General features: G+C 45.9%; 1 protein-coding gene across 22 annotated transcripts in view; it reads left to right on the top strand.

The window, feature by feature from the left end:
* ATXN2 (ataxin 2) overlaps positions 1 to 21,645 on the top strand; it is a 1,802,199-nt gene that overhangs the window by 866,750 nt on the left and 913,804 nt on the right. For all 22 annotated transcript variants that reach the window (XM_086943042.1, XM_086943056.1, XM_086943053.1 and 19 more), the window contains one exon: positions 1,682 to 2,001. In XM_086943042.1, coding sequence (XP_086799168.1) covers positions 1,682 to 2,001 — 320 coding nt within the window. The remainder of the gene's footprint in view (positions 1 to 1,681; positions 2,002 to 21,645) is intronic.

The following is a 21,645-nucleotide window of genomic DNA, read 5'->3' as shown; positions in this document are numbered from 1 at the left end:
GTAGAATTGGGGAATTTGATCTAGTGTCACAAAATCCAACTCTATTGAAAACCTTTGCCTTGGCAGTCTGTGTTTGCAATATTTTGCCTATTCCAAGCTGTAATGTTTGAAACCACTGCTGTTTAGCCTTATGTAAAATATACATCCTTCGCTTTGGGATCAAACTGATGACCTAGTTAATGCAGATGTGAAGCTGAAACGCTTCACCATCTGGCACAGATAGCATGCATTCATGAAAAGATTTATATAACAAAATCAATGTATATGTTTCTTGAGCAAAGGGTAATGCCTACAAGGGTATTTAGGTTTCAGGAGTTTATTCGCAAGCCGTTACAGATTCTACATTTCAATATTCAAGGACAACAAAAAAATGTAAAGAACTACTTAAGAGCTCATCAGTGTTCCCTCACCAGCAAATTCTTCTTTGATTCGAATAATATTGTGTCTTGCAGAATGTATCCATTGTAAGGCTCTGGGCCCCTGATATTTGTGTGTGTGTGTGTATTTGCCTAGCTGTCTAGCCTAACTATTGATAAGTGTTTTTTATTAAATAATGCTCGATGTTTTAGGAGTTTAGGACGGCAACAGTTCCTCACTTGAATAAACCCTGAGGGACACTTATTAATGCTCTTTGCCAACTAGTTTTGCTACATTGTAAACATTCTTTTTTCATGAACAATTTCCTTGTTGGAGTCCGCTTTTCCTACTACCTCAGGTATACAGAACTGTTAAGTGTGCCATACACGTGACTCTTAAATATATTTCAAGCCACAGAATCAGTGTTATGACTTGGTAGATCACTCCCATCATGACCTACTGTGTTTTCATCGTTAGCTGGGGCTTAACAAATCAATGCATCAAGTGTGTAAGAATGTTTGTTTGCTTAATTTGAACCAATTGAACTAGTGCCAATAAATGACCAGTACAGAATTGGGAATATAGTGGTCAACAAACATAGATTAATCAACCATCCATAGTTACAGGTAAGTTACTTAGATAAGTGCCCTGTGTTCATAAATAAAATGGTCAGTTAATGCGGTTACTGTTATATGAAGATTTAAATATGATTGCTCGGAGAATCAGAGCAGGAGAGGGGGTCTGCCAGTTTTCTAAGCCAGTCCATTTCTGATCGGGTACTAAAGAAGCAGGTCGTTAAAAAGATCTCATTTACAAAGCCAGTGATTGTCTTGAAACATTGGCATTCGTGGTGGTGTTGTATCTATGCTAAAACACCCTTAATTTAACTTACTTTGAGTGAAATTAGTAATAGAAAATAACGTAGCCAACCTTTTGTGGAATCTTACATATTTTAATTGTTAAGTCATGGAAAGGCTTTTGAAGGTCCTTGAGAAAGCATGGCTTGTTTTGTCAGTTTTATCCTATAAAATAGCTTTTACCAGTAGGAAATGTTACAATATTTTCCAATTGGAATTCCTTAAATAATTGATTTAATTTCGGTTTGAAAACTGCATTTTAGTGATGTCAATCATGTGTCCAAACGGACCAGATCCATGCCGGGTTTTCGGTATATTGCCGACTGTAGATTCATTGTATGAAAATGTTTCCAATTTTGGATGGTCAGATACATCCAAACCTTGAACCTTGAACAACCGTCATAAATTTGTATCTGTACATTTAGAGTTTCAACTTTTTACATTTTGATATTTTGCTCTGCCTTCAGTTACAACCAAGCTCCACACCCGAGATCGTGGACCAGCTGCTGAACAAAAATCGGGAAGGAGAAAAACCAAGAGAGCCACTTAAAGAGAAAATTGGAGACGCCTGTAGTAACGAATATGTAAATGAAAGCAGCAGCAATGCCAACACAAGCAGTAGTAGCAGCAGCAGCAAGCCAAGTAGTCCCAGTACTTCCCCTTCAGTTAGCAATGGTTCTGAGCACAAGAGAGTGCCAGAAGTTACATCCCAAGGTGTACAGACATCAGGACCGGGTATCAAACAAGACAAAGATGAAAAGGATGAGCAGAAAGAAAATTCCTCAGAGTGAGTAAACTACTTCTTAGTGTGTAAACTACTTCTAATATCCCATGGAAAGCCACCATCATGTTTTCTTCAACAACATTATTGGCACAGTTTAGGTTCTAATTGTGGAAGTATTACAGTTTTCAGCAACCACGGTGCTTTCGTGGATCAGTACACTTCATATGTACTTGCCTTTACTAATGAAACATTGAAATCTTTTGAAGAGCTGTAAGTAAGCTGTTTAACATTTTACAACACCACTCTCTTCATTCATTTTTGTGCAAGAAATTGCCACACCCTTGTTTATTCTTGTCTGCTTGCAGAGAAAAAGATCTGAGTGTGCCAACTTCTCAGTGAGCTTTTTCAGACTCTAGTTCTGAATTCATGTCCTTTAAGACATGTATTCTAGCTTTTTGATTTCTTTGTGTTCTTGCCTATTTCAGCTGCTACCTCTGCTGTTTCTCATTCGTTCCATAGCGGACTAAAAAAGGTGATCCACTTTTACCCAATTTTTCTATTGTTGATCTCCATAAAGGGGAGGTAGGCTGTCTGAACCGAAAGCACTTACAATTCAGTTAACCTATTTGTGCCAAAGCTTTCAAAACAGTCAGGAAAGTGAACCCTGATTTCATGAGCTCTCAATTGCCCCCTCATCTATAAACGTAACTCCTCACTGATGCTTAGCATAGATAACCGTATCAAAGCATATTGCCATGAAATAAATAGGCTCAGCTCTTTTGAAGCCTGTAAATGTGTGTGTGTGTGTAAGCAGACGACCGGTTGCATCTCTCCTTAGCCAAGCCCCTGAAAAGAGGAGGGCTTCTACAGCCAGTCAAAGTTAAACAATAATAAACAAACTCCCAACCTGTCAAGTCAAAACAAGCTTTCATCAAATTCACAAATGATTCATAAAAGCTACAGAACATCCGTATCAAAAATAAATAAAAATCAATATTAAAGTTAGAGAGGATTAAAAAGGATAAAAGCAGCAATACATAACTACAGGTACAATCAAATACATAGTCAATATCAGTGTTAGTTTAAGCTACAGACTACAGTGGCTTCCTGTAAATAACTGCCAACAAAAATCGAGACATTACAGCACATATGTATGTGTTTGGTAGTGTTTGCAGGTACAGAAAATCGGGACGACATTGTACAAAGCCAATCTGCAATAGCAGAGGGATAATGTTTCTTCCTCATCCCAGAATTTATTTTACAGAACAAAACAGTGTGCATTGTGGTCTGCAAAGAGATGTCATCACAAGTGCATTTCCCCCTGTCAGATAACCATAGTGGGGAAGTCGATTGAGTGATGAAAGATGTTGAAATGAAAACCGAGTCAGCATAAACCTGTGGTGAGAATTAAACAAATTAGCGAAGTAAAATTGCATGTTAAAGCTAGTCAATATCGTCTGATTCCTCAGTACAGAAGGTTTTAAAATTTCAGCTGCTAGTCTCGTTTCCTCTAGATGAGAGAAGCATTTCATTTTGAGTACTTTTCTTTGGACAGATGCCAAGCTATCGAGATGTTCAAAGTACTCAGAGTGACAGATATCAGACGAAAAGTTATGCATGTATTTAAGCCAGGGAATTTTAATGGCCGGCACCGATCTGAGGCAATCGGTTATAATCGCTCGGTTGAGTATAGTGTGTACCAATGACTACATATTATGCCATAGTAGTACTGGCTGTATCTTAATCAGGTCCACAATATACGGGACTCCCAGGGAATTTGCGCGTTTCAGCGCAAATTGCACCTTCGTCAGGAATGCCACAAAATTACCTAAAAACAATAATTGGAAATTACAGTGAGAAAAATGTTTTTTTTTAAAACACGGATGATCAATATTATGCCTTCACTTCGACAGAGTAACAATCAAAAAGAGATATATATGGTGAATCAGTTAGCTTAGTGTAGAATATAATGCAGAAAAGATAGAATCAAATAGTCCCACTTCCAACCTGTAGGAAGGTGGATACCTGACTATGGTTACCCCAGATTTTTTGCCTAGTGTTTAGCTGGTTTTCGACTTACTTGGCCTGGGATCCTGCTAATCAGGGCCCAAGGTTACTTCTCTCACTGTAAAATGGACTCCATGTACTTTAGGTACATCTCCAATTGGATATTGGGTAACCTTATGAGCCCCTGTACAGTGTACTATAGGTACCCAGGGCATAGGTGCATCCAAGGCCTATCAGGGGCTGCAGCATGTATTATGCCAACCCTGGCTGGCCATCCAAACTGACACAACTGGCTGATCACTCAGCTGGGGCAAGGTCGTGTAATCACCCCTTGCTTAGATATAGTATTCCTATATCTAACCTTACATCTAGACACACATGCACCTATAAGTCACTCCTATGGTAGGCCTTAACATTCCTGGAGGCAGAGTGCGTGGTTTTATGTGAGATGAGGCTCTAGCATGAGCTGAGCCTGTCTGCAGCTTTCGGAACCATGTCCTTAGCTGTTCTAGGATATAGCCATACCATATACTCTTAAGTGCATTATGAACCTTGCGGTTAAATGCTAACTCTGGTTTGGCTTTATCAAAACATGTCGTGTAAGGTGTCATACGCTTTGGAATACTACCCCCTCGCCAGTTCTGGCGACGGGGGTAGCATTCCACCCGTGTAGCGGGAGAAGACATGTTGTTCCTACTAATCCCGGTTAAAGTGAACCAGAGCCTCAGCATCACAAAATGGATGCTGCTGCCACAGACAAAAGTCTGACCTCCTGCTGCTGTGAGTCCTTCCAGCAAGGGAGGCTTGGACAATAGGTTTCCTGTCTTGGGAGGTGCTTGCACCACCCCAGACAGGCTCTAGTGTATTGGGGCAGGGAGGTATTTTTAAAGCTAAACTTACAAATTGGCCAGAGTTATTAACGTTCCTTTTTAATGAGGTTCTCAAAACCGGTCATATCCCGGATTCATGGCGGGGAAGCATTATACAGCCGATTTATAAAATTGGCCCTCAGGCCAACTCTGCAAATTATCGACTAATAACCCTCACAGATGTTGAGGCGAAAATGTTTGCAAGTTGTCTGTTAGAGGAGTTGGAATCCTGGGCGCTAAGAGAAGAATTAATTCCCATTTTCCAAACGACATTTAGGAAGGGTGAATCGACTCTGACAAATTTGATTTTATTAACATTATTAGGCGAATGAGCAAAACGTAGGAAACAAAAATTGTACATATGTTTTATCGACCTTAATGCCGCCTTTGATTCTGTTCCCAGGAATATTCCCTGGATGAAGCTACTTAATTTGGGTATATCAAAAACTCTTCTAAGAACGATTAATTTATTATACTCCAATACTTGGGTCCAGATTAAAATTGGCGACGGCAGACACACCACCCGTCGACTTGATACAAATGTCGGCTTGAAACAGGGGTGTGTGATCGCTCCTTGCCTTTTTAATTTATTTATGGCCGATCTCCCAACCCATTTTAATGACGTAATTTTGCACTCACCCACTGTGATGGGTAAAGAAATTAAATATTTACAGTATGCAGATGACACTATTTTATTCAGTCATACTGTAATAGGCTTGAAATGATTAATACATTCATTTAGCATATACGTTACCCAAAATGGTTTAACAATTAACACAAAAAAAACAAAAATAATGTTAATAGGGAAGGGTAAATTAGGGGTAAAGGATTTGAATATTAATGGTCTAGCTATAGACTGTGTAAAATCCTACAAGTACTTGGGAATTACTTTTGACGATGGACTGTCATTTAGACAGCATTTTAATAACTTAGATGCTAAAGGAACCTCCCTTGCCTTTCGAAAACTGCGAGATAAGTTATTATGTCCTAATTAAGATCATTTACTTAAAGTTATGAGAGCAAAGCTCATTCCCTCCCTGGACTATAGATCGATAATTTTTAAGGGTAGGGATGCAAAATTATTAGAGGACATAGTCATAAGGACTTATAAATCAGTTTTTAGGTTACCCAGACAGATCCTGCGAGCTAATTTAAGACTGGAATATGGCTTAAGGATCCAGATCTTGGTTCGCCAAGCTGCATTTTTAAAAACATTATTAGTATTATCTCGAGCAGATGAGGGCACGTTAGCAAATCTGTGCTGGTGCGAGATCTCGAAAGGCCAATGTTCGAGAAGCTGGCAGGATTATCCATCTGAGTGTCTTTTATGTTTCGAATGCACTAATCTGGTCGATGAAATGAGGAGCAACTTGGAATATAAAAAGATGTTGAATTCAACTGTTGCTCTACTGTCAGAAATTATGGATAAAGATGAACTGAGAAAAAGAACCCATTTCTGGTCTATAGCAAATTCCTTTGAGAAAATATATGCCCAACCATATTTACTTTTTCATTTAAAACCCTTGCTTAAAAAGAAATGTATGCTCTTAAGGCTTGGCATTTATCCAACTAAAGATGGAACCCCTAAGTGGGAGTATAAATGGTCACCAAACGCTTGTATGCTTTGCGGGCTGTATGAGGAAACTTTGCTGCACATTGTTACACTATGCCCAAAAATGTGTCGGGAAAGGAAGTCAATTTTAAAACCTATCTTCAAAGAAATAGGAGTCAGAACTTGTAGATCTGCATTAATATCCTGTTTAAGTGGCGTCAATGCATATAATATACAGCAATTTGTACAATTTATCATTAAAGCTGAAAAGAAATTATGTAAGGCTGATACCTAAAGTAACTAATTAACCTGCTACGGATACGAAGTAATGATTTTACTGTTTTTAGGGAGTCTGTGGGCATTTTTAAAATTATTTTTAAATCATTTTTAATCATTGCGATATTTCAATCTTTGTCTATTTTTGTGGTTACGATCGATTCAATAATTTTAAAGACTTGAGTATATGTATTCCAACTCTGTACGGTGTTATGTTGTATAGATTAGTTTTAAAATTAAACAGTAACTTGTCGCTGTTAGCACGTGGCACTTTAGTTTTGTCGGTGAAAAATGTGATGCATTTCTCAGTTTGTTGCTGAAAGCACAGGTCACTTTAGTATTGATGTTCGGATACTATTGTATCTCTGTTGCTAATAGTTATAGTTATTTTAGAAATTAAGTCATTTTGGCTGCTTGTACATAGCACTCTAATTTAAAAAAAATATTTTTTATCATGTGAGCTCTTTGCATTTTATCTAGAAACTATAAGCTGCTATCACATACACTTATGCACTTTACCTCCAAAACTGGAAATGGTTAATCAGATGTCGGGCATGTTATATTTTTGCATTGTATTCATATATGTCCAATCAGATTTTGTGCTTGTTATGTACTTTTGTTTTTGTAATGATTTAATTAATCAACAAATAAAGTATTTTTAAAAAAAAGACTCCATGTACTTTAGGTACATCTCCAATTGGATATTGGGTCACCTTATGAGCCCCTGTACAGTGTACTATAGGTACCCAGGGCATAGGTGCATCCAAGGCCTACCAGGGGCTGCAGCATGTATTATGCCAACCCTTGCTGGCCATCCAAACTGACACAACTGGCTGATCACTCAGCTGGGGCAAGGTCGTGTAATCACCCCTTGCTTAGGTATAGTATTCCTATATCTAACCTTATATCTAGACACATATGCACCTATAAGTCACTCCTATGGTAGGCCTTAACATTCCTGGAGGCAGAGTGCGTGGTTTTATGTGAGATGAGGCTCTAGCATGAGCTGAGCCTGTCTGCAGCTTTCGGAACCATGTCCTTAGCTGTTCTAGGATATAGACATACCATATACTCTTAAGTGCATTATGAACCTTGCGGTTAAATGCTAACTCTGGTTTGGCTTTATCAAAACATGTCGTGTAAGGTGTTATACGCTTTGGAAGACTACCCCCTCGCCAGTTCTGGCGACGGGGGTAGCATTCCACCTTTCTAGAGGGAGAAGACGTGTTGTTCCTACTAATACCCGTTAAAGTTAACCAGAGCCTCAGCATCACAAAATGGATGCTGCTGCCACAGACACAAGTCTGACCTCCTGCTACTGGGAGTCCTTCCAGCAAGGGAGGCTTGGACAATAGGGTCTCTTCCAGGGGATACTCATCAATAGTCATAAGCACTGAATAGTCCCGCCCTCGTGCGGGACCCCGGAGCAATAGCCAATAATATGCATATATCTACATATATATATATAAGAACATATAAATACGCATAAAATAACCATATATATATAGATAATATGCATATACATATACAGCCCAATATACACCATACTAGGCTCAAAACCTGTCCTTACTGCCTGTAAAATCTTTACATTTGCTAAATAAAGACATATAAATTACATTATATGACAAAGCAAGAAAAGAAAACACTGCCCTGGTTTTCTCTGAAACACACAACCTTTATTTTCAAAGGTAAAACAGGCAGGATCATAGAGGCAGCTTTAGCCTAGATATGCTGCATAGTAACAACAGAAAAAACTGGCCGTGCCTTTAAGACCTCTGTTAGCCTCCAGGCTCCCATCATGCACCACAGGTGACAGTTATGTCAGTTCTTTTTTCCGGCTCCTTCTGTGAGGATCTTGGAGCATTGAGCTCGCCAGTTGGTGATATTTTTTCACTTTCTTCTGGTAATTCTCAAATTTTTTTTGTCTTCACTCGACGTCTTTAGTCATTATCTGATTAATCCAACAATTGTTTGCGGTTTTTTGGCCTTTTTTCCAGTCACAATGCCGGCCTTATTTGTTAAGTGTCCGGCATGTGGTAAAAAAATTGCCAAGACAGACCCACATTTGGTCTGTGTGGCTTGTCTGCCATCTTCACACAAGCCAGAACTCTGATACCATTGCAGTAAGTTGACAAATAGAACTTTGAGAGAGAGAGAGAAGAGCAGGCTTCAGTCCCTGCATGACAGAGGAGAAACCGTGAGTGGAAGAGAAGAATTTCACTCCAGGAAGCCTTCTTCTCAGCACAAAGAGCGTAAGGACAGAGGGGAGAAGAGAAAACATCGATCTCCTTCAACTTCGAAGGACAGATCTTCTTCTAAAGTTCCTGTGTGCTCAAAATCCGTATCGAAATTACCGTTGCGGCATCCGTCGACGTCGAAATCGCCGTCGAAGAAGAATTCGCCTTCGAAGCAAGGTTAGAGGCGATATGAGCATAGGCGATACAGGTCTGGCTCCCCTAAGACTGTGAGAGGACGGGACTCGACGTCGTCTCATCGACGTCGAGGGTCACCGCCGAGAGGCTCGAAACATCAGTCAAGGTCACCGTCGAGAGGGGCAATGACGTCGACGCCGAACCGGGCAGTAGAGGTTTTGACGTCGAAGAGCCCAAGTCATGTGGCGTCGAGGCACACGATGCCGAGAAAATCATCGCCGTTGAGGCACATGACTTCAACGCCGAAGAGACACTCGGCGTCGAGGGGGTCGCCGCCGAGGGGGTCGCCGCCGAGGAGATCGCCGCCGAGGAGGTCGCCGTTGGAAAGATAGACGTCGAGGAGGCTGTCGTTGACGTCACCTGCAGCTAAGAGGCCTAGAACGGTGTCCAAAGAACGATCTAAGGTTTCTGTGTTGTCTTCTGGGAGTTCTTCTTCCTCCCCTGGGCTGAAGATTGCACAAATCTCTCCAGAGCCCTCAAGAGCGCCTTCACCTACAGGGGCTAATATCTCTCCACGATGGCTGGAGGAGATCAGAGACTGGAAGATAAGGAGGATTAACCTTCCAAGATCTAAGTCCAGGTATCCTGTGTCGGCAAGACCGGTATCAAGGTCGCCTCTTGTACAGGTGGTCCATTCTCCGAGAAGACGTGAGCGTACTCCTCCGAGAAAGTCCCCATCGGAGAGGAGGCGGGTTTCACCCTCTCCGAGGTCTTCGCATCACCGTTCATCTAGGAGACGCAATGCTAGATCTTCAACAAGGTCTACAGATTCAAAGAGGCATTACTCACCGACGCTGTCATCAACTCCTCCAAGTAGGATATCACTGATTGATGACGTAATCACCTTTAATAAAGTTCTCTGTCGTGGAGCAGCGAAACTTAATATTGAGATGCCTGTCTCTACTGCCAAGACAACGGTCATTTTCGAAACGTTACATCAGAAATTATCATCAAGGCCTTTACTTCCTCTGGTTCCAGGTCTGTTGGAGCCTGCAGAGCATAAGTTCTTGACTCCTGCATCTTTGGGAGCGGTTCCTTCGCGGATCGCAAAGAAGTATAAGGCTCCAGACAATGATCCTTTATTTCTGAGGTCTGAGCCACAACCTGATTCGGTCATCGTCTCAGCGGCACGTAAAAATCAGGCGGGAGCGACGTCATCCTCTGTGCCTCCTGATAAAGACAGCAAAACTATGGACTCGGTAGGGAAGAGAATGTGTGCCACCTCTGCTTCCTACATGAAGGTCGCCAGCGCCTCCGCTCTGCTGGGTCGCTATGACCGCGCACTATGGGATTCCTTGTCCCGGTTTGCAGAGAAACTTCCCAAAGAAGACAAGCATGATTTTCTTGAAATTCTTCAAGAAGGTGGTCTAGTGGCTAATCAGGTGATTAGCGCAGCTGCTGATGCTTCCGACCTGTCCACACATGGTTACGCCCATGGACTCTGTGCCAGGCGCTCAGCTTGGCTAAGACTCACGGGCCTTAAGCCTGAAGCGCAAAACAGAATTCTTAATCTACCGTTTAATGGGAAATCGCCCTTTGGCTCTAATGCTGATGATGAGATGTCGAGAATGAAGTCGGAGCTTGATACGGTGAGAGCTGTTGGTCTCGAAAAGAGAAAGGACTTAAAGAAAAAATACCGTCCTTATGATCGGAGACAGAACCAAAAGAGGGTTCAAACCCCTCAATGGTCGTTGCAGCAGACTCAAGGAAGATCTCAGTTCTCCCAGCGTCGTCCTAGTAGAGGAAGGGGTGGCATTTCCAGACAATCTGCTCCTGGAAACAAACAGCATCAACAAAAACAGTGAGTTTTTGCTTCCCCCTGAGCCCGTTAACCACTCCGGTGGGGGAAAGTGTTTGTTTTTGCCTGGAAGAGTGGAAAAACATCACGATCGACAAATAGGTGCTGAATATTGTAAAAAATGGATATTCAATCAGGTTCAAGTCTCCTCCACCCTCCATTCCTCCTCAAAAGACTGTGATCCATCGACTTCATCTTTTACAACAGGAAGTATCGGCATTAATCCTAAAGAAGGCCATCGAGGAGGTTCCAAGGGCACAGCGTCGACAGGTCATTTACTCCCGATATTTTCTTGTCCCAAAGAAAGGTCCAAACAAGGAGTTCAGGCCCATACTAGATCTCAGGCGCCTCAATCAATTCATTCGGCGAGAAAAGTTCAGAATGCTGGCGTTACATCAAATAATTCCACTGTTGCATCAAGAGGACTGGATGTGCTCTATTGATCTTCACATCCCCATCGCTCCAAAGCATCGGAAGTTACTACGGTTTTGCATACAAACCAGCCATTACCAGTTCACACTCTTGCCCTTCGGGCTAATGTCAGCTCCTCACACCTTCTCAAAGTGCATGGCAGTCGTAGCGGCTTTTCTAATGAAAAGACAAATTTTCGTCTATCCATATCTAGACGATTGGCTGCTAAAGAGTGCATCTCCGATTCTGCTTCAGCAACATCTCACGCTCTACATACATCAGCTGTGGAGACTGGGCCTGCACGTAAACTTCAAAAAGTCTATCCTCAATCCCACGCAAAGGATACACTATCTGGGCGCACTACTAGACTCAAAGGACGCAAAAGCGTATCCTTCGGAGGAGAGACTATCCTCTATTCTCCTCAAGTGTCAAACCTTGCTAGAGACTCATCGACCAACGGCCAGACAGATCTCGTCTCTGCTAGGGTCCATGGCGTCTTGCATTTTCCTCGTTCCGAACGCCGGGCTGCACATGAGACCTCTGCAGCAGTCTCTGGAGGATCAGTGGTCCCAGTTTTCAAACCGTTGGTAGGACAAACTGTCACCACCTCTGTCAGTGCGGATCTCCATTCGATGGTGGATGCAGCGGAGTCATCTGGTAGTGGGAATGGCTTTTCAAGAGGACATGCCCAGGCGATCGCTGGTCACAGATGCGTCCCTTCAGGGATGGGGCGCCCATCTGGGGTCCCTTCAAGTTCAAGGAGTGTGGTCAGAGAAAAAAAAACTGTATCATATAAACATGTTGGAACTCAGAGCTGTCCACCTAGCTCTCAAGGCTTTCTTTCCCGCGATCAAGACATCCTCCCTGCTTGTTCAAACGGACAACACAACAACAATGTACTATCTGAACAAGCAGGGCGGAACGAGATCCAGACCTCTGTCGCTGGAAGCGCAAGCAATCTGGAAGTGGCTTCTGGCTAGGGGTATGAAAATTTCAGCTGTTCATCTGCCAGGTGTCCTCAACATCCAAGCAGACGACCTAAGCAGACACTTCACAGAAGCACACGACTGGGTCTTAAAAGACGAAGTGATACGAGATGTCTTTCAGGCCTGGGGGTCACCGGATATCGATCTCTTTGCGGACGCTGAAAACGCAAAATGCCGCGTCTTCGCGTCCAGGTCCCCACAGCGAGGGTCCAAGGAAAATGCTCTTTGAATGGACTGGTCAGAGACATTACTCTACGCTTTTCCACCGATTCCACTCATTCCCTTAGTGATCAAGAAGCTATACAAATCCAAGACAGACATGATACTGGTGGCTCCGGATTGGCCTCGCCAATGGTGGTACCCGGATCTCCTGTATCTATCCAAAGTACTACACAGGAGGCTTCCTTGTTGTCCGGATCTGCTGACCAGAGAGAACGGCAGGGTGTTCCATCCCAACCTGCCGTCCCTGAAGCTAGCTGTATGGTTCCTGAGTTCGTCCAGTATGGACATCTAGGCCTCTCGCAGGACTGCATGCACATTTTAAGAGAGGCAAGGAGAGCTTCTACAAGAAAGTCGCATGCTTTCAAGTGTGCTGCGGAAGGTCATGACCCTATCCGAGGTCAGGAACAGGTACTGTTACCAAACTTACTTTCTTTACCAAAGCAGGTTTGCAATATTCTTCTATAAAGGTCCATCTGGCAGCAATAACAGCATATCGAAAGTCCCCTGCGCAGGTCTCTTTCTTTCAAATGCCAGTTGTGAAGGATTTTCTGGAGGGTCTCAGGAAAGTGTATCCTCCCGTGAGGGCTCCCTCTCCTCTTTGGGAGCTTAATGTGGTTTTGTCTAAATTGATGTGTCCTCCATTCGAACCTATTCATAAGGCCTCCCTTCAACATCTATCGTGGAAGGTGTCCTTCCTTGTAGCTATCACTTCTGCGCGCAGGGTGAGCGAGATTCAGGCCTTTTGTGCTATAGAACCCTATCTCGTTTTCCATGCGAATAGAGTGGTTCTTCGGACTCATCCAAGATTCCTTCCTAAGGTAGTCTCGGATTTTCACATTAACCAGTCAGTTACACTGCCTACGTTTTTTGCCAATCTGAACACTCCAGCTGAAAAAGCTTTACACTCTTTGGATTTGAAAAGAGTTTTGAAGTTTTATCTTGATAAAACAAAGTGTTAGAAAGACTGATCATCTGTTTGTGAACTACGGTCCTCTGAATACGGGCTTGCCTGCGTCTAAGAGGTCCATTTGTAGATGGATTGTGTCATGCATTATGTTATCTTATGAATTGGCATGGAAACAGCTCCCGGGCAAACTGAGAGCTCACTCCACTAGAGGAAAGGCTGCTTCTGTAGTAGGGGATCTCTGTGTATAGTCCTAATCTAGTGAATAGTCCCGCCCATATGCGTGGACCCCGGCAATCAAAAATAATCTCTTAAATTGCCAAAACATGCAGAAAACTGCAAAGACACTTAAGAGAGAATTTAAAGACAAATAATGCAGCCTATATCCACAGGCTACACTGTCCAGTACTTCAACTAGAAATTCCACCAAATAACACCACACATAATACAGCCTGTCCAGTTTCTACCATAGAGAAACTTGCCTCCCCCAGTAAAAGACACTGCAATGATAGAGAGGAAGGCATGGACAGACAAGCCCCATAGGCTGCCATTATGTGGCTTAAATAGGATACTGTGCCTTTAAGAGAACTTTCCAGAACTTCTCCCAGTATCCCAGAATGCATAGCAGGTCCCTCTACTTTCAGTTCTTTTTTCCCGCTCCTGTTTACAGGACCCTGGCATTGAGCTCTCCCTTGTTTCAAGGGTTTATTGGATATTTTGGCACTTTTGTGTTTTAAAAGTGTTTCAGTTTACTTTCTTGGTGTTCTCTTTCTCTTTTGTGTGCTGATTCAGGCGTTTTAGGGCTCTAAAATGCCTGGCCTTTTTGATAAGTGTCCAGCATGTGAGAGGAAGAAGGCCAAGAGTGATCCCCACGATGTCTGCATAGTCTGCCTCCCTGAAGATCATGTCCCTGAGGACTGTGTCATCTGCCAGCAGTTTACTGCTCGGACTCTGAGGGACAGGATGAAGATCAGGCTTTCTGGCCTTGAGGAGAGGCGTCTGCAGGCTGCAGGTGGGTCTGGGCAGACTGGGAAGGTTCCCTCTGCCTCTGCTGAGGCCTCTGGGGGGCTCCCCAGAGGCAGGAAGTCCAGCAAACGGTCCCGGTCCTCGTCGACGTCGATTGCATCGACAACGACGTCGAGAGGGATGACGACGGTGTGCTCCCCTTCTCCCCGGGGCTCTGGGTTGAGACGGCGTGACAGCTCGACGTCGAAGGGCCTGGAGAGGTCGCCGTCGAAGCCACCGTCGACGTCATCGTCGACGTCCTCGTCCTCGTCGACGTCAAGGTCTTCCTATCGACGTCGGAGACTAAGTGACCAGCATCGGCGCTCGCCGTCGAGGCGACACCGCCGATCGCCGTCGAAGCACCGGTCGACGTCGAGGGGCTCCTCGACGTCGAGAGCATCAAGACGGAGGAATCGACGCTCGTCGTCGAGGAAGGAACGTTCGACGTCGCGGAGGCGACGTCACTGAGGAAGAGGTCGCCGTCGAGGGGTTGGCGTTCGACGTCGAGGAAGAGGAGGTCGACGTCGCGGAGGCGGCGTTCGACGCCGGAGTCGCGGAGGCGACGTTCGACGCCAGAAAAGCGACGCTCAGCGTCGAGAAGAAAGAGGTCGGCGTCTGGGAGTCGTTCTGCCTCTCCAAAACGGCGCAAGAGGGATTCTGGTCCCAGAAGTCAGACTGCTTCTACTGGAGGGCGCAAGAGGAAGCGATCACCTGCTGAAGGGGCTGGATCTCAGCCCCCTTCGCCTAAGGGGTCACCGGGCTCGGTGTACTCAGAGGTGTACACACCATCTCGGTCGCCACCTCCACCTGTTCCTAAAGAGGATCCTCCACCCAACCCTCCACTTCCATCAGGCGACCCACCGCCACCAGTTCCTCCGCATGGGCCTGCCCCGCAGCCGAGGGTTCCTCCGCCGAGGTCCACTTCGCTGCCGTCTTTGCCTGTACCTCCTAAGGGGACCCCAAAACCTAAACCCCGAGAGGAGCCAAGGAAGACCCCACCACAGAAACCGGTGGAGCGGCCACGGGCTGGCAGGTCCCGCTCTCGCTCTGGGAGAAGGGAGAGATCGCGACACAGATTGTCCACGAGGTCGAGACGCCGCCATAGGAGGCGCGAATCTCGCTCCATCACTAGGTCCTCTGTTACCAGGGACTATTCTCCTACCTTGTCGGAGTCACCGGACACGAGGGTGTCCCCAATTGATGACCTGGTGGCATTCCATGATGCCCTTTTAAGGGGCGCTGCGAAGTTGGGCATATCCTTGACGGTGCCTACTCCTAAAACTTCAGTCATTTTTGAGACATTGCATCAAAAACACCTGTCTCGTCCTCTCCTGCCTCTGGTGCCGGGCCTGGAGGAACCGGCTATGGCCCTTTTTCTCACCCCTGCGGTGACGAAGGCGGCTCCATCGAGGCTGCTGAAGAAGTACCGGGCTCCCGACTCGGACCCGGCCTTTCTGAGGGCGGAACCCCCTCCAGACTCTGTAATTGTGACGGCGGCCCGCAAGCAATATGTCACCTCTCCGTCATCCACGGTTCCCCCGGATAAGGAGTCCAGATGGATGGATTCGGCAGGGAGGAAAGTGTGTGGAACATCGGCTACCTCCATGAAGGCTGTGAGTGCCACGGCGCTGTTGGGACGCTACGACCACGCCCTCTGGGACTCCCTCTAGCAGTTTGCGGAGCTGTTACCCCGCGAGAAGCGCGAGGACTTCCAGGAAGTGCTGAATGAAGGGATGCTGGTGGCTAACCAGATTATCAGCGCTGCAGCGGACTCTTCCTTGTTGGCAGCTCATGGGTTTTGCCATGGGATTAACCAACTACGTCACACCTGGCTCCGTCTTACGTCCCTGAAACCGGACGCACAGCAGAGGGTGGCCAACCTACCATTCTCCGGCGAGACCCTCTTCGGGAAGCATGCGGACGATGAGATGGCCCGCATGAAGGCGGAGGCCGAAACGCTCACGGCTGTGGGCCTGGAGAAGCCTAAATACACGAAGAAGTAATACCGCCCGTTCCAACGGCGGTTCGGTGGGCAAGGCAGAGGACATGGCCAGGCTTCGGGACAGTCGCAACAACAACAACAGTTCCGTAAGCCATTCCAGAAGCGCCAGAAGTGCAGAGGAGGCCAGCAGTCGGCTCTGGCGCCCAAGGGCCAGGCTGGGTCTAGGCCCTAGGAACCTACTTGTCCCGGATCTGTTACCCACTCCGGTAGGGGGAAGCATTCAATTTTTTCTGGCAGAGTGGAGAAAAATTACTCAGGACAAGTGGGTGCTGAATATTGTTTGCAATGGATACAGTCTTTGGTTCACCAGCCCTCCTCCAGCAATTCCACCGGTCAGCTCGCAGTTTCAGCTGCGCGAGCTTCAGGCGGAGGCGGTTATCCTGTAAAGGAAAAGGGCGATAGAAGACGTACCTCTGTCTCAGAGAGGAAGAGGTCTGTACTCCCGGTTCTTTCTGGTTCGCAAGAAGGACAAGAACGAGTTCAGGCCCATTCTGGACTTGCGACAGGCAAACAAATGGATTCGCAGGGAAAAGTTTCGCATGCTGTCGTTGCATCAGATTTATCCTCAGTTGCAACAGGGAGACTGGCTATGTGCTATAGACCTACAGGATGCTTACTTCCATGTGCCCTTTGCACACAAACACAGGAAGTTCCTGCGGTTCCAAGTCGGCGCCAATCATTATCAATACACAGTACTCCCATTCGGACTGAAGTCTGTGCCGAGAACATTCTCGAAGTGCATGGCGGTGGTAGCAGCACACCTGAGGAAGAACAAGGTGTTCGTCTACCCGTACCTGGACGATTGGTTGATCAAGGCATCCTCCTTCTCGGAAGCGCGAGCACACTTCCAGAAGACGTGTGTTCTTTTGAACAAGCTGGGGCTGCACATAAACATGGCCAAGTCTGTCCCGACTCCGGTCCAATGCATACAGTACTTGGGAGCCTCCATCAATACGCTGTCAGCAAGCGTGTCTCCTTCGGAAGAGCGACGATTATCTCTCCTTCGGAAGGCTCAGGCTCTTATGACAACTCCATCTACAACAGTGAGGACGGTGTTTTCTCTACTGGGATCGATGGCCTCTTGTATCTTCCTGACGCCACACGCACGGCTGCACATGAGACCACTGCAGGTGTGCTTGGAGGACCAGTGGGATCAGAGGAAAGGATCTTGGGACGACAAGATTCGACTGTCGCTGCATGCTCTTCAGTCTCTGAAGTGGTGGTGTTCAGCGGAGAATCTCCTCAGAGGGGTTCCCTTTCACAAGGACATTCCCACGCAGACTGTCGTGACGGATGCTTCTCTCCTGGAATGGGGAGCGCACTCCGGGACTCTACAGATTCAAGGAACGTGGTCACCGATGGAGGCCACGTATCACATCAATTTCCTGGAACTCAGAGCTGTTCACTTGGCACTGAAGGCCTTTCTTCCGTCCTTCCAGACCAACTCTCTGCTTGTACAGACGGACAATACCACCACGATGTATTACCTCAACAAGCAGGGGGCCTCGAGATCGCGCACTCTGTCACAGGAGACGCAGGCGATCTGGCACTGGCTCCTAGCCAGAGGACTGACGATAACGGCTACCCATCTGCCAGGTGTGCAGAATGTTCAGGCAGACGCACTGAGCAGGCTGGTTCAGGAAAACCACGAGTGGGTCATAAACGACGAAGTACTAGGAGAAGTCTTCGCAAGGTGGGGAACTCCAGACGTAGATTTGTTCGCCACGCCGAAAACAGCAAGTGCAGAGACTTCGCCTCCAGGTACTACCAGCAGGGGACGCTGGGGAATGCGTTATGGATCAACTGGACGAACAGCTTTCTGTACGCCTTTCCTCCCATTCCCCTGATTCCGGCGGTGCTCATCAAGCTGGCCCGGTCCAGGGCTCGGATGATACTCATTGCCCCGGAGTGGCCCAGGCAGTGGTGGTTCACGGACCTACTTCACCGGTCTCTCCTTCCTCACATTCGGTTGCCGTGCAGGCCGGACCTTCTCACGAAGTTCGGGGGACGGATGTTACACCCCAACCTCTCGTCTTTGAGTTTGGCGGCATGGCTCCTGAGATAGTGCAATATGGCCATCTGAATCTGCCTGAGGATTGCATGGACATACTGAAGGAGTCTAAGAGGCCTTCCACTCGAACTTCATATGCTTACAAGTGGAAGAGGTTTTGTATCTGGTGCCAGTCTAAGAACCATGACCCTACGACCTGTAAGGAAGATGTCATCCTTTCTTACCTTTTACATTTGGCGCAGTCTGGCCTTAATGTTCATTCCATTAAGGTTCATCTTGCTGCATTGACTGCCTACAGGTAATGCCCTTCACAAACTTCCTTTTTCCAGATCCCTGTGATCAAAGATTTTCTGGAAGGATTGAAGAAAATATTCCCTCCTGTCAGGCTTCCTTCGCCTTCATGGGAATTGAATGTGGTGCTGTCCAGATTGATGAAGGAGCCTTTTGAACCTATTCATAAGGCTTCGTTGCAGCACCTGTCCTGGAAGGCGGCGTTCCTCGTGGCCATTACATCGGCCTGCAGGGTGAGTGAAATTCAGGCGTTGTGTTGTACTGAACCTTATACTGTGTTTCATGCTGCTAAGGTTGTTATGCGTACTCACCCTAAATTTCTTCCCAAGGTTATTTCTGATTTTCATGTCAACCAGACCATAACTTTGCCTACGTTTTTTCAGAACCCTTCGTCTCCAGCGGAAAGGTCTCTCCATTCCCTGGATGTTAGGAGGGTGTTGAAATTTTATCTGGATAAAACCAAAGATATTCGTAGGTCTGACCAGTTGTTAATTAATTATGGATCAGTCAGGACGGGTCTTGCTACCTCTAAGCAGTCCATCTCTAGGTGGATTGTGTCCTGCATACAATTATGTTACCAAAAGGCTAATAAGACCTTAGGAGGTAAGCCCTAAGGCTCATTCCACCAGGGGCAAAGCTGCCACGACGGCTCTGCTCCGTAACGTGCCGATTGCTGAAATCTGCAAGGCAGCCACTTGGAACTCGGTTCATACCTTTGCTAAGCATTACTGCCTGGACACTGACGCCAGGGCAGACGCTCAGGTTGGGCAGGCTTCGCTGCGGAATTTGTTCGCACAGTAGTGGCGTTATTTTCTTTCTCCCCCGCCACTTTGGTGTGGGGATGGGCTTGCCATTCTATTCACTAGATTATGACTATACACAGAGATCCCCCTACTACAGAAGGAGTAGTTTCTGTCCTGTAACTCCAGTTCTGTAGTAGGGGTATCTGTTATAGTCATAAGCGCCCGCCCTCCTCCCCGGTGGAGATATTTCGTCATGTAAGGAATGCGACAGGTCTGGCGTGCTTCGCCTTCAAAAAGAACTGAAAGTAGAGGGACCTGCTATGCATTCTGGGATACTGGGAGAAGTTCTGGAAAGTTCTCTTAAAGGCACAGTATCCTATTTAAGCCACATAATGGCAGCCTATGGGGCTTGTCTGTCCATGCCTTCCTCTCTATCATTCCAGTGTCTTTTACTGGGGGAGGCAAGTTTCTCTATGGTAGAAACTGGGCAGGCTGTATTATGTGTGGTGTTATTTGGTGGAATTTCTAGTTGAAGTACTGGACAGTGTAGCCTGTGGATATAGGCTGCATTATTTGTCTTTAAATTCTCTCTTAAGTGTCTTTGCAGTTTTCTGCATGTTTTGACAACTTAAGAGATTATTTTTGATTGCCGGGGTCCACGCACATGGGCGGGACTATTCACTAGATTATGACTATAACAGAGATACCCCTACTACAGAACTGGAGTTACAGGACAGAAACTACTCCTACTACAGCAATGCTTAAAAATGTTCCTGTTCATGAAATTTGTAAGGCAGCTACGTGGTGTTCGGTTCATACCTTCGCTCGCCATTACTGCCTTGATTCTGATACTCAGGCGGATGCTCAAGTTGGTCAAGCATCCCTGAGGAATTTGTTTGGGTGATATATATTAGTATACTGTTTAGAGAGTCTGGTATTCGTCCGCAGGGTATGGGATGGGCTTGCTACTCTATTCAGTGCTTTTGACTATTGATGAGTATCCCCTGGAAGAGAAGGATTAGTTACTTACCTGTAATCCTAGTTCTCTTCCATGGGTATACTCATCAAAGTCATAAGCAACCCACCCGCCTCCCCGGACGAATACCAGAGCTGTCTATTTTACATGTTACCCATGCAGTTATCACACTGTTATACGCCGTCCAAAAGAACTGACCTAACTGTCACCCGTGGTGCATGATGGGAGCCTGGAGGCTCACAGAGGTCTTATAGGCACGGCGCCAGTTTCTTCTGTTGTTACTATGCAGCCTATCTAGGCTAAAGCTGCCTCTATGATCCTGCCTGTTTTATCTTTGAAAATAAAGGTTGTGTGTTTCAGAGAAGACCAGTGGCAGTGTTTTCTTTTCTTGCTTTGTCATATAATGTAATTTATATGTCTTTATTTAGCAAATGTAAAGATTTTACAGGCAGTAAGGACAGGTTTTGAGCCTAATATGGTGTATATTGGGCTGCATATGTATAGGTATATGCATATTATCTATATATATGGTTATTTTATGTGTATTTATTTGTTTTTATATATATATATATATATATGTAGATATATGCATATTATTGGCTATTGCTCCGGGGTCCCGCACGAGGGCGGGACTATTCAGTGCTTATGATTTTGATGAGTATACCCCTGGAAGAGAACTAGGATTACAGGTAAGTAACTAATCCTTTCCTGTCTTGGGAGGTGCTAGCACCACCCCACACAGGCTCTAGTGTATTTAGGCAGGGAGGGCTGAATGAAATGAGAACACTGCCTGGGGCACACAAGGTGTCCCATGCATAGTCCAGTTCAAACCGGTGCAGGGGCACTCCAGCCCCAGCTCTGGTGCGAAACTGGACAAAGGGAAAGGGGTGTAACCACCCCCTTCCCTGGTCCCACCCATAGGAGGGACCTTGCAGGTAATACAGCCCCTAGATTTGGTATATAGGTAGGAGCTGAGTCCCAAGACTTTAGCTTAATCCTGACTGAAACTTGAAACGAAACTCTGGACCTTCGACGTTCTACTTGAAGATAGAAGACTTAAGAATCTCCCTTGTGGTCAAGGAGTGACTACCTTGCCCAAGCAGGCACCATCAAGCGATCAACGGTTTGCTTTGTCGTCGCTCCCGCCGGAGCCCAAACACAGAGCCTGACAAGACCCAGACTTCCTTCAGCCCGATCCACAGCAAAGCTGAGACCCGTGGAG

The sequence above is a fragment of the Lissotriton vulgaris genome, chromosome 11 (genome assembly GCF_964263255.1).
Source record: "Lissotriton vulgaris chromosome 11, aLisVul1.2, whole genome shotgun sequence".
Taxonomy (NCBI): Eukaryota; Metazoa; Chordata; class Amphibia; order Caudata; family Salamandridae; genus Lissotriton; species Lissotriton vulgaris.
Note: the sequence above shows the minus strand (reverse complement) of the source record. Positions and strands in the feature narration are given on the sequence as shown.